Source organism: Herpailurus yagouaroundi, unplaced genomic scaffold, assembly GCF_014898765.1.
Source record: "Herpailurus yagouaroundi ecotype Mexico unplaced genomic scaffold, PumYag 221, whole genome shotgun sequence".
NCBI classification, from domain to species: Eukaryota; Metazoa; Chordata; class Mammalia; order Carnivora; family Felidae; genus Herpailurus; species Herpailurus yagouaroundi.
The window spans coordinates 916,476-929,197 of record NW_024412452.1 but is presented as its reverse complement, the minus strand read 5'-3'; the positions used below and the strand labels follow the sequence as shown (position 1 = coordinate 929,197).

The following is a 12,722-nucleotide window of genomic DNA, read 5'->3' as shown; positions in this document are numbered from 1 at the left end:
AGTGAAGACATGCTATTTGTCTTTCTCTGACTAATTTCGCTTAGCATGATACCCTCTAGTTCCATCCATGTAGTTGCAAATGGCAAGATTTCATTCTTTTTGATTGCTGAGTGATACTCCATTGTATATATATACCACATCTTCTTTATCCACTCATCCATCGATGGACATTTGGGCTCTTTCCATACTTTGGCTACTGTTGATAGTGCTGCTATAAACATTGGGGTACATGTGCTCCTTCAAAATAGCATACCTATATCCCTTGGATAAATACCAAGTAGTGCAATTTCTGGGTTATAGGGTAGTTCTATTTTTAATTTTTTGAGGAAGCTCCATACTGTTTTCCGGAGTGGCTGCACTAGTTTTGCATTCCTACCAGCAGTGCAAAAGAGATCGTCTTTCTCCGCATCCTTGCCAACACTTGTTGTTGCCTGAGTTGTTAATGTTAACCATTATGATAAGTGTGAGGTGGTATCTCATAGCAGTTTTGATTTGTATTTCCCTGATGATGAGTGAAGCTGAGCATTTTTTCATGTGTCGGTTGGCCATCTGGATGTCTTCTTTGGAGAAGCATCTATTCATGTCTTTTGCTCATTTCTTCACTGGATTATTGTTTTTTGGGTGTTCAGTTTGATAAGTTCTTTATAGATTTTGGATACTAACCCTTTACCTTATAGGTTATTTGCAAATATCTTCTCCCATTCTGTTGGTTGCCTTTTAGTTTTGCTAATTGTTTCCTTTGCTCTGCAGAAGGTTTTTATTTTGTTGAGGTCCAATAGTCCATTGTTGCTTTTGTTTCCCTTGCCTCCAGAGACGTGTTGACTAAGAAGTTGCTGCGGCTGCGATCAAAGAGGTTTTGCCTCCTTTCTCCTTGAGGATTTTGATGGCTTCCTGTCTTGTTTAAGTCTCTCACTCTTTTTGAGTTTTTTTTTATGTGTGTATGATGTAAAAAAGTGTTCCAGGTTCATGTTTCTGCATGTTGCAGTCCAGTTTTCCCAGCACCACTCAAAGATATTCTTTCCTGCTTTGTCAAAGATTAGCTGGCCATATGTTTGTGGGTCCATTTCTGGGTTCTCTATTCTGTTCCATTGATCTGAGTGTCTGTTTTTGTGCCAGTACCATACTGTCTGGATAACAGCTTTGTGATATGTCTTGAAGTCTGGGATTGTGATGCCTCCAGCTTCGGTTTTCTTTTTCAAGATTCCTTTGGCCATTCAGGGTCTTTTCTGGTTCCATTCAAATTTTAGGATTGTTTGTTCTAGCTCTGTGAAGAATGTGGTGTTATTTTGATAGGGATTGCATTGAATATGTAAATTGCTTTGGGTTGTATCAACATTTTAAATGTTTTTTTTTTTTTAATGTTTATTTATTTTTGAGACAGAGAGAGACAGAGCATGAACGGGGGAGGGTCAGAGAGAGAGGGAGACACAGAATTGGAAGCAGGCTCCAGGCTCTGAGCTGTCAGCACAGAGCCCGACACGAGGCTCGAACTCACGGACCGCGAGATCGTGACCTGAGCTGAAGTCGGACGCTTAACCGCTTAACCGACTGAGCCACCCAGGCGCCCCCGGGTTGTATCAACATTTTAATGATGTTTGTTCTAAGGATCTAAGGTTTAATGATGTTTGTTCCAGGATCACGGAATGTTTTTCCACTTTTTTGTGTCTTCTTCAATTTTTTTCATAAGCTTTCTATAGTTTCAGTGTATAGATTTTTCACCTCGTTGATTAGGTTTATTCGTAGGTATTTTATGATTTTTGGTGCAACTGTAAATGGGATCAATCTTTGATTTTTCTTTCTGTTGCTTCATTATTGGTGTATAGGAATGCAATTGATGTCTGTGCATTGATTTTATATCCTGCAACTTTGCTGAATTCATGGATCAGTTCTAGCAGTTTTTTGGTGGAATCTTTTGGGTTTTCCATATACAGTATCATATCATCTGCGAAGAGTGAAAGTTTGACTTCCTCCTGGCCAATTTGGATGCCTTTTATTCCTTTGTGTTGTCTGATTGCTGAGGCTAAGACTTCCAATACTATGTTGAATAACAGTGGCGAGAGTGGACATCCCTGTCGTGTTCCTGATCTTAGGGGGAAATCTCTCAGTTTAGAATACCACTCTTTGAATTCAGCTTTGGGAAAATGATATTGGAAATAGGTCTCTAGTGATTTTTAGTGATTGTAATGGATTTAAACCTAAAGAAAAATTCAGTCAGAGTAACATCTGTCTGTGTTTCAGAGAAAGCTTACCATTGTTTCTGAATTACTTGAAATGTTTGGATTTTAAATCAATTTGCATTTCACAAGAAATTTCAACACTGCATTTATCAAAGGGGAAAAAGGGAAAGCTATTAAAAGTGAAGAATGGTGGTACCTTTGGTTCACAATTTCAAGAGAACAAATTATCCAAATTCTGGTTAATGGAAAAGGGAGTTTCCATCCATAAGAGACAAAGCAATAAATCATCTGCTATTTGTTGTCTACTATTTCTATAAACAAAGTTTCTCGGTAGTGGTGGTTGTCAAGAATTTGAACAGACCATTCATCATGTCTTGATTAGAAATACAGGTGGCTACTTCCAAACAGTTATGGTCACTGCTGTGGCTTATGAGCTAGGCTTTATTTGGAAGTTTTATCAAATTCAGTATTGAATATTTCCCTAAGATACCTTGTGTGTTGTTTTTCTTGTTACAAGAGAAAGAAATCAGAATTAATGCCTTCACCAGGGTGCCTTTCAAAATGTCACCATTGTATGGGTTTGTTAGAACACGAAGTTTAGGAAGCATTGTTCTAGAGGACTGTAGGACAATTTTCTCTGCATGAGAATCTGATCTTGGTTAACTCTGAAACTCTGTTTCCCTGTATCCTGATAAGAGTAGAAGTCAGTTACTTTTAGACAACATTGCTTATGATAAAAATGACCCCTGATTTGTGAATGATATCTGAACTGGGGGAGACAAAATGAATTCTAAATAACTGATGGGGAGCCATAGCTTTGGACTTACCATGGTACAGCAACTCTTTTTCTGGGCATGCCTCTATCAGGAAGCCTGAAATCTATGCTTATAGAGTCATTGCAAGACATACTGGCTCATGTGGTAATAAGGCTTTTAAGCCAGGGTGGTTTCCATACCCACCCAGTGTGGATCTCATCTCCTTGCCTCTGAGTTGTCATCTAGGGAGAGGGTAGCTCCTGGGTGGCTGATAGATTCCTACAAGTAGTCCCATGGAAGAGTGAAGTCTGATGCTGCCCTGATGGCGAGAAGTAGTTCCTGCCCTATGCTCTTCCTAAGTAGAAGGGTTCCAAATATAGTTTATGAAAGTTTTATTAACCTGAACATTTAGTTGAAGCTAATAAGATTGCCTGGTGGAGCAATATGTAAGTCTTTCTTTTTCATGCTTATATATAAGGAGCCATTGTTGGTGTTTGACAAATGTGGACTTTTCTCCCATTTCTATAGAACCTCTCATCCCACTTCTATGTGTCCATATTTTGCTATTTTTTGTTTTGGTCATTGAAACATATATACACTTGATCACCTTGATAAGGATACTTCTATAAAGTCATAGCGGTAACCAGACTTTTACAAAGGTGAATACTGTTACACAGTACTACAGACACCAACTCTTAGCATGTGCCAAACACTGTTCCAAGTTCTTCATAGGTATTAATTAATTTAATCTTCATAGCAACTCTGTAAGGTAGCCAGTATTAATAGATTCATTTTACAAATGATGAAACTGAGGCAGAGTTGGCCAAGTTTGACCAGCTAGTGTAGTGAACTGTGGGGCTGGAATTCAAACCCAAGTAGTTGGGCTTTAGAACCCAGCCTCTCATACACTGTGCCTAATAAACTCATTCTAATAATGACAACTTTTCCTGTCACTTGCGTCACACATGCTGTGCTAGGCTGAACTGTGTGCTTTCTGTACATTAATATTATTTTGTCCTCAAAAGAACCTCCTTAGAAGGGCATTCTCTGTAGTTGAAAGGTGAGGAAATTGAGGTACAGATATATGAAGGACTTTGCTATTTGATATTGTTTCGTGATTTGCAGATAGAAGTTCAGAATTATATCTGATGTTCCCATCTTTCAATTCTATGATTTCATCCTCTGTGCAATGTCGATTTTCAAACCATTTAGTGAGTGGATAAATTTAGTGAGTGGATAAATCAGAATGTATGGCAGAGCCCTTCCCAAATACCAAGCATTTTTAGGGTCTATAAAGCCAAGAAAGAAGACACAAAATTTCCTCTACCTAAATGTTGCCTAATGTGTATTTCTAGGACCATTATATATAAGTGGTATTAATAGGTAGATGGTAAAAAACAATTATTCTGCGATCATATGCAATTAAGACACATTAAATTAAATCACTGGTTCTCAACCTGGGAGATTTTGCCCCCCAGGAGATATTGGGGGATGTCTGCAGGAATCTTTGGTTGCCATAACTAGAGAGGATGGTGCTGCTGGTGTCAAGTGGGAAGAGTAAGGGTAGCTGCTAAACAGCTGGCAGTGCACAGGACAGGCTCACACAACAGAGAGTTACCTGGCCCAACATGTCAGTAGTGCTTAGATTGAGAAACCTCAGGTTAAGTGATGCTAATTACACATTTCTGTCCTGTACGGCCAATCAACTCTTTCTTGAGGGACACATGCTGGGATTGGGACTCTGTGAAACAGAGTTATGTGGCTTGGGCTGTTAGGACCATATAATCATCCACACCAGGCTCAGGCCATATTACTTTCCCAATGATCCAGTTCTCAGATGGTTCCTAAGCCTATTATGTTAAAAGTATTTTTTTAGGGGCACCGGGTGTCTCAGTCAGTTGAGCATCTGACTTTGGCTCAGGTCGTGATCTCATGGTTCAGGAGTTCAATCCCCACATCAGGCTTGCTGCTTTCAGTGCAGAGCCTGCTTTGGATTCTCTGTCCTGTTTGCGCTCTCTCAAAAATAAACATTTTTTAAAAGTATTTTTTAAGTTTATTTATTTATTTTGAGAGAGAGATCAAGTGTGTGCACTCAAACAGGGGAGGGGCAGGGAAAGGGGAGACAGATCCCAAGCAAGCTCCCCGCTGTCAGCAGAAACCCAACATGGGGCTCAATCTCAGGATCCCTGAGATTGTGACTTGAGCCAAAATCAAGAGTTGGAGACTTAACCCCCTGAGCCACCCAAGTGCCCTGTTAAAAGTATTTTTAAAGGAAGCTTTTTAAATTTCAAACTAAAGCTATTCTGTCCTTTTAGTGAGATTACCTGTTTAGTGACCTAGAACAGAAAACACAGATAGATGTTTGGTACTTTCTCAAATTTCAGCATTGTGGTTTCTGTGTGAAGTCATAATTACAAAAAACTTTATAGTGAGGTTATATGTCCTCTGTAATAACAGATCGTTTTGAAACCACATTATCAGAAACCTTGCCAAGTTGCCTAACACAATGACCATTTTCTTGGGCTAGTCCATAAAGAAATTTAAATCTAATGAGTCAAATCTCAGCCAGCACATGGAAACATTAAAGGCACCTCATATTTGCACTTGGAATAATAAAAAATACTCAGCTTCATATTTTCTCCCTACTCTCTCTTCAAACACACACACACACACACACACACGCACAAACATGCCCTGGTAGTATTCTGGGGCTGTGACAATTTAATGGGTGATGATTTTATTTCACACAAAAATTTGAGGAAACTAGGGGTGCCTGGGCGGCTCAATTGGTTAAGCGTCTGACTTCAACTCAGGTCATGATCTTGCGGTTCATAGTTCAAAACCTGCATCAGGCTAATCTGCTGTCAGTGCATAGCCTGCTTTGATCCTCTGTCACCCTCTTTCTCTGCCCCTCCCCTGCTTGTGCTCTCTCTCTCTCAAAAATAAATAAACATTAAAATTTGTTTTTGAAGAACCTAGAAGAGTGGTTCTCAGACTTGGCTACTAATGAGAATCAGCCAGGCCCTACTCCAAGACATTATTTAATTGATTTGTGGTGAGCCTGAACAACAGTATTTCTTTAAAACTCACCAGATCATTCCAGTATTTAACTCAATGCTGCACTCCCATTGACTTTGAGCAGCGGTTCTCAATCAAGCCCTAGAGGACTTGTTAAAACAGTTGCTTTAACCTCTGGAGTTTCTGATTCAGTGGGTTGGGAACGTAGCCTGGGAAATTACAATTCCCATGGGATGCTTGTTGCTGCTGTTCCAGGGACCTTGCGCTGAGAACTACTGGCTCCAGAATACTCTCTTATTATAGAAATTTGGATGTTTCTTCTTAGTTATGCTTTTGTTTAATTTTCTAGGTAAAAAAGAGTTCCTTATCAGATATTATACCCTTTCTGGTTAGTCAAACCAGAAGCAAAGTAAGTCATTTCTCTTCTCCTCTTTAGGTTAGGTCTAAACCCATACAGATTCATGATCTTGACCATCATCAAACAAATTGAGGTTTATAATTACAGAACACAGGAAGTAGCTAATTTCTTTCCAGGCAGTTGCCTATTTACCTTCACCCAATTAATATGCTCAGATTATAACAATTAAAACTGTATAATTATGAAAATAATAAGAGAACTTAGATTTGCATAGGGCCATATGAGCTTATCTAATATACTCCACTACCTTAAAGCAGGTAATTACTTGTTTGCTTGTTGAAATCAGAAACTTGGAGGAGACAGGAAGAGAGAACAGGGTGAACAAAGACATTTGTATGCATTCAAACATGGCCTAAGGTAGATATGATAAGTCAGCCTGACTAAAAAGGGCAATTTGTGGGACAGAGTAGGAACTAACATGAAACAAGAGGAGAGTGCCAAACACCTGGCAAAGTAATTTGGATTTGATGATATAAACAGTAGGAGGGTATTTAAAGTTCTTGAGCAGGAAACAAACCATGTTTCTGCATTATTAGTCTTACTAGACTGGTTTCAAGATGATCAGAAGCATTTTCAATCTGTGTAACAACAGATAGAGCTGCTGTTTTAAATAACAAATCACACTGAGATATCATCGTTTTGGAAAATCAAGGAATTCTAGGAAAAGAAATTAACATTTTTAGAACCCCAGTAGGCACAATTTGAGTTATAACTTAAATAAACAATAATAAGACAATTTATGACCTACCACAGGGCTGTGTAATTCTCATATGCCATATGATTCTCTCAAATATGACATAACCTTTTGGAGTTAACAGAAGCCTTGGAGTCTAAGTTTAATTTCAGATGGATAGATATAGGTTCTACAGTAAAATAGTTTGACAGAGGACTCCCTGATTCTACATTGAACAGCAAGAAAACACTCCAGATATTTTTCCCCATTAAAACGTAGTAAAATGTAATTTTACCCAAGGTATTCATCTCATCCTAATTAACTATCCAAGTGCCTGTTTAGTTGATTGAATCATAAAGCCGTTTTGGTTATCAGCAACGTAGGAATTTTATAGCACAGCACTTGAACAAATGAAGTTCTCGTTTTAAACCCTGAAGTAAATTTTTGTATTATTTCCTCAATGAAAGGAAATTTCTTTGATGAAAGAAATATCCAAAGCAACTATCCAAAAAGCAGCGGACGTTAAGGGTGAATCCTGGATGCCAAGAAAGGCTGAGTAGGCAATTATGAGCATAGGTGTGGTGTGGTGGGTCAGCTCCTGAGATAGATGAGCGGTCTGAGGCAGAGTGTGTGAAGTACAAAGGCTCAAGGAGTAGATTTGGGTGGTACCCCCCTCAGTAATGAGCTGGAAAGTCTTTTTGTTTGTTCAGAGGCATTTTACTTAGACAACTAAAACAATGAGATGTTCCGAAGCAGTGTACAAGAGAAATCAAACCAATTTATCATGAATTCCCTCTTCTTTACAACTAAACCAACCAAACAAAAAAAGCCTTTCTGCTTTAAGAGAAAAATCAAAAATAGGCCAATGTATTTTTCTTCTCCATAATAACATGAACAGCTACAAGAAATCTAATTGTAATAAGAGAAATTGTATATTGGCTTACACATATTCATTAAAAAGACAACAGGCCATCATACCACAAGAGCCTAATTCCACCTGCCTTCATCTGATACCCGTGTGTTTGCACATACAGGTAACACCAAGTTATGAACTGGAAAGTCTACAGAGAATAGGATTACAGAGAACTGTGGATAGTCCCTCTTAGTTTTACAGAGCTTTCCTTGACCTTGCTGCCCCATCCATCTTGAAGGAAGTCCCTGCTCATCTTTAATTGAATAATTTTGTTAAAGTTATGAGAAACAAGACCGGTTTTTGGAAAGTTTCAAAAGGAATGGATGGGAGAGATATGGCCCACCAATACACACCATTATAAAGGAAGTTTGAGAGAAAGAAGACAATGTGGGATTTCAAGTTAAATGGGCAGCAGGTGGAGAAAAAGCTTTCTACAAGCTAAAGGGAAACTTTCTGCAAGTTAAAGAGAAGTTTTGCATGTTTTTAGATGCAGAGGAAAAGTCGCTAAAAGCCAGGAGGGTTAGGAAAAAGTGAGGTGAAACCTCTTCATCTCTGGAGGAAAATTTGAGATCCACTCAGGAGCTGGAGTGTAGGCACACAGGTATGATGATTTTCAAGTGAAGGTGTGAGACAGTACTCACTTTATGACCACCTCATTTTTGTTGGTTGCTTTCAAATAAAGTTCAGTGGTTCACAAACATTATTGTGTATCAGAATCATCCAGGGAGCTTGGTAAACTAGAATCTTGAGTCTCATACATAAGGATTCTGATTCTGTGTTGGACCCAGAAATGTGGATCCTTAATAAGCAGCCCAGATGATTTTGATGCTGGTGGTCCAGTCTTTGAAAAAGACTAGTGTGTTCATTTGTTCTATGCAGAGTAGAAATGTGTAGACGATGAAAAGGTTTAGGGGATTGAGAATGAAGATCTTAAATAATAAACTGCAAATAAAAAAGATTTCTAAGTGGCACCGAGCACCAAGAAGTTAGAATTCAACATCATGGACCACACCTGCCACCTTCTAGAAGGGTCTTTAGAAACAGACCAATGAGAGCCAGTTTTCCAGACATACACAAAGACCATAGTGAGCTGCCTGATCTTGTCTTTAGGTTGGTTTGATGGCTGATATTATTGAAACATCTGAAGTTAATTACAGTTTCAGAGACAAGTTAAAATTTCACATTTTGGAGAGAATAACCCCAAGAATGTCCTAATTATATCTTCGGCTTTTGACAAATAAAAAAGGGAAAAAAATATGTTTTTCATACACCTCACCAGCAACATGTAATACCTGGCATTTTCCCAGACAGTTCTGGTGTGAAGTTTTAATTAGAACACAGGCAAACAGATAGTGGAATTAGGTAAAAGCTGAACAGGTTGACATTTTCTGTTGTGGCACTGAAGCAGGAGAGTGACCTTCAGACTCCTCTCCATCAGCTCCCCACCATCAGCTCCCAGACCGCCCTTGTGTGTTCCCGTGATCAGGTCTTGGCTTGGGGTTTTGGTGGTTTTGTTTTTTGTTTGTTTGTTTCCCCATTCTGGTCCTGTATGCCCTAATTTTAAAAAGATTTTTCTAGCTCAGTTTAATTAAACATAAATAGAAATTATTCCAATGGCTTTTAGTTTTTTGATTAACAGACCCACAACATAAGAGAATTTTATTCCAATTTCTTTAAGTTATAAATATGTACATCAATTTGTATACAGACAACAATTTCAGGGATTTCACAGACGAACTGAAGGCTATGCTAAAGAGCCATGAACTCCAGGTTCAGAATGCAGAGCTAAGGATCAGGGGAGAACGTAGACAAGAGAAACAGTTGATTTTCACTGGAGTGTTCCTATTTAGTCTTTGTCAGTACATATAATTTTTGCATAGTTTTAACACAAAAAAAATTTGCAGTTTTATTTTGCAGCTATTCCTTATCTTAACATTCTAGAGTACTGTAGAATATTTATAAATTTTATCTTCCTAAATTTTAAAACATATTCTAATAACTTGCTATATCACAATATGTTTCACAATTGTTGTATTATTGGATATTTAAGTTGCATCCAGTATTTCAATGTTATGGCTAAAATTACCAAAAAAACAAAAAAACAAAAACAAAAAACTTTGTGCCTACAGGCAAGTTCTTGTTTTAAGAAACTTTAGAGAATCAGCCTTTTCTATTCTCATTACTTTGCTTCCTTCTGTCCTTACTCCTGTCTTTATCTCACTTGCTTTTCTTCCTTATTTGATCTGTTTCCTGTTAAGCATAAGGGTGAAGAATGCCCTTGATGACAGTTGAACGGGGGAATATCTTGAAATAAATAGGTTCTCAGTAATAACTATTTTGTTCTGTGATGAACTGGGCATATTTTTTCAGCTTAATCTGGGTCTTGATTTGAATCTTATTTAATTCATCTTTTCTTACTTTGATCTTTCTCATAATTCTTTCAATACTGAGTAGTGTAAAACTCTTTTACATTATTATTGAATAGTTTCTAAACAGCTAATAATAAAAACTTATTTTCAGGTACCTAAAATAAGTACAACTATTTTTTAAACAGGAGCTCCTCTTTCTTTTCTTAAGTAATTTATTCAATCTAAAAATAGTTTGTTAGAATTTTTAACAATTTTAAATACTATGTTTTTTCAGAAATGTTTTATCTCTTTAGAAAAAAAAATCAATGCAATTGCTTGACTTTGTATTGAATACTTTATTTACTTGCCTCAATTTTATTTGTTCATAGAGTTGTAAGTTATGAGAACATCAATAAAAATGACTACTATACTATTAGCAAAAAAGCCGTAACACACATTTATAATGAGGACATTGAGTATACCGAAATTGATCGATGGGAACAGGAGTATCTATATCACAGAGAACTCACTAAGATTCCCATATTTGCACTTTTCCGGAAATGGAAGGCTTTTAATGTGTGGAAGAAGAATGTCCGTTCCAAGAAAATCAGTGGTTGTCGACAATCTCTACAAAAAAATTTGTTCATTGTTAATCCTGTACGTATTTTAAATTATATTTTAAAAGAATTACAGAAAAACAAAATGTGAATCTATTACAGGTATTGGTATAGACTGTCCTTGAAATAGAATATTTCATCTTTTTAAGAGAATTTTCATACTGTCTTGTCATTTAAGAGTCTGGCAGTCCAGCAGTGTTTTTACATTTTAACTGGGGTTGCAGAATGCAAAAGTATAAGAAAAGAGTTGCACAGGTCCCCTTCAGTTAGAAGCAGCCTCAGAGGTTTGGATTCATGGCCCCCTTTGTTGCTGATCAGGAAAATGGTATATCCTCTTGAGCAGAGTGGGCTGGCAACCCTTATTACCTCCTTTTATCTTTGAGTCACTCTGGACTTTATGGTCCAAAATAATTGGGGGACCTGTTTTCATGGGCCAGTGCTTCCCAAGGTATCATACCTATACTTTCCTCTACCATGGATTCAGACCCTAGGGAAATTTTTAATCTTTACTTTGCAGAATGGGGTAATCATGGGAAAAGAACTGTTAAAGAGTATGTGGCCATATTTAAAATCTCTACCCATTCACTGAATTTCAACTTGCATTAGGAGTTTTCTACTTGTGGAGTGCCCGTCCAGGTCATGATCGCAGAGTTCGTGGATTTGAACCCCGTGTCAGGCTCTATGCTGACAGTGCGTAGCCTGTCCTCTGTCTCCCTCTCTGTCCCCCACTCATGCTCTGTCTCTGTCTCTGTCTCTCTCTCTCAAAAATAAATAACATTAAAAAAATTAAAAAATAAAGTTTTCTATTTGGCCCTTGGGAATAAACTGTAATCACCATTACCGTCAGGGTCCTCAGCTGTCTATTTCTATGACACTGAGTCACCACCCTTTCAAATCAGAAGCCTCAAGTTTGCTTTTTTACTGCTCATTTCCTTCACTTTCATATGTTGATCTGAAAGATCATTATCAAGATGTCAGTTACACCAAGAAACATTAAAAGTCTAGGGCTAACATAGGTACTAGTGCAAAACAAATGTATGAGATGTGCTATTTCAGGTCATCCATCTCATCAAGCATTCTGGGTTGTAGAAAATATTCTAGTCCTTCTTGATAGTAAGCTCAACTCCTAGACCTCTAATTTCATTAAGGATCCATCAATCATTTGAACCTATTTTATTATCTTTTTACCACCTTTTATCTTTTGCCATGTTCTGGGCACTATACATTTCATAAGTTTGTTACTAAGTATATAAAATAGTTCTTCCTGTATTCGTCTCTAAGATCACCTCGATTGATCCTTAAGGCTTGTTCTCTTATGTGCTGACAGTTGTCCTATCTGCCTACCATTCATACCAATAGTGCTTTGACCTTGATAATATCTTCTCTTAAATGTAGCCCTGGCAGACTAGAAAGTTCTCATCCATTTAAGCTTAGATTGACCTAAATAACAGACCCATTGTGTTGGTTTAAATGTCTATTAGATACTATAATTATGCAATGCTTATCACTACTCTTACATTTACAATTAGTTAATTAGGAGGACTGATTTGCCTAGACTAGGTTGAAAGGATCAATGTGGAGAATATATTGAAAATATCTGAAATATTTCTTTTCATGATATTTTTTAGTAACAAACCTTATTGGCACCTGTGCCTACATTTCCTCTTAACAACTTTATTGAAATATAATTAACGTAGTGTACAATTCACCCATTTAAGGTATACCATTTGGTGGTTTTATTACATTCACAGAATTGATTAACCATCACCACAGTCAATTTTAGAACATTTTCATCACTCCAAA

At 37.4% G+C, this 12,722-nt stretch overlaps 1 protein-coding gene across 1 annotated transcript in view; it reads left to right on the top strand.

The window, feature by feature from the left end:
• Positions 1-12,722, top strand: part of DNAH6 (dynein axonemal heavy chain 6) — a 224,725-nt gene that overhangs the window by 24,490 nt on the left and 187,513 nt on the right. The window contains exon 5 of the mRNA XM_040458369.1: positions 10,692-10,959. Within this exon, the coding sequence (XP_040314303.1) occupies positions 10,692-10,959 (268 nt within the window). The remainder of the gene's footprint in view (positions 1-10,691; positions 10,960-12,722) is intronic.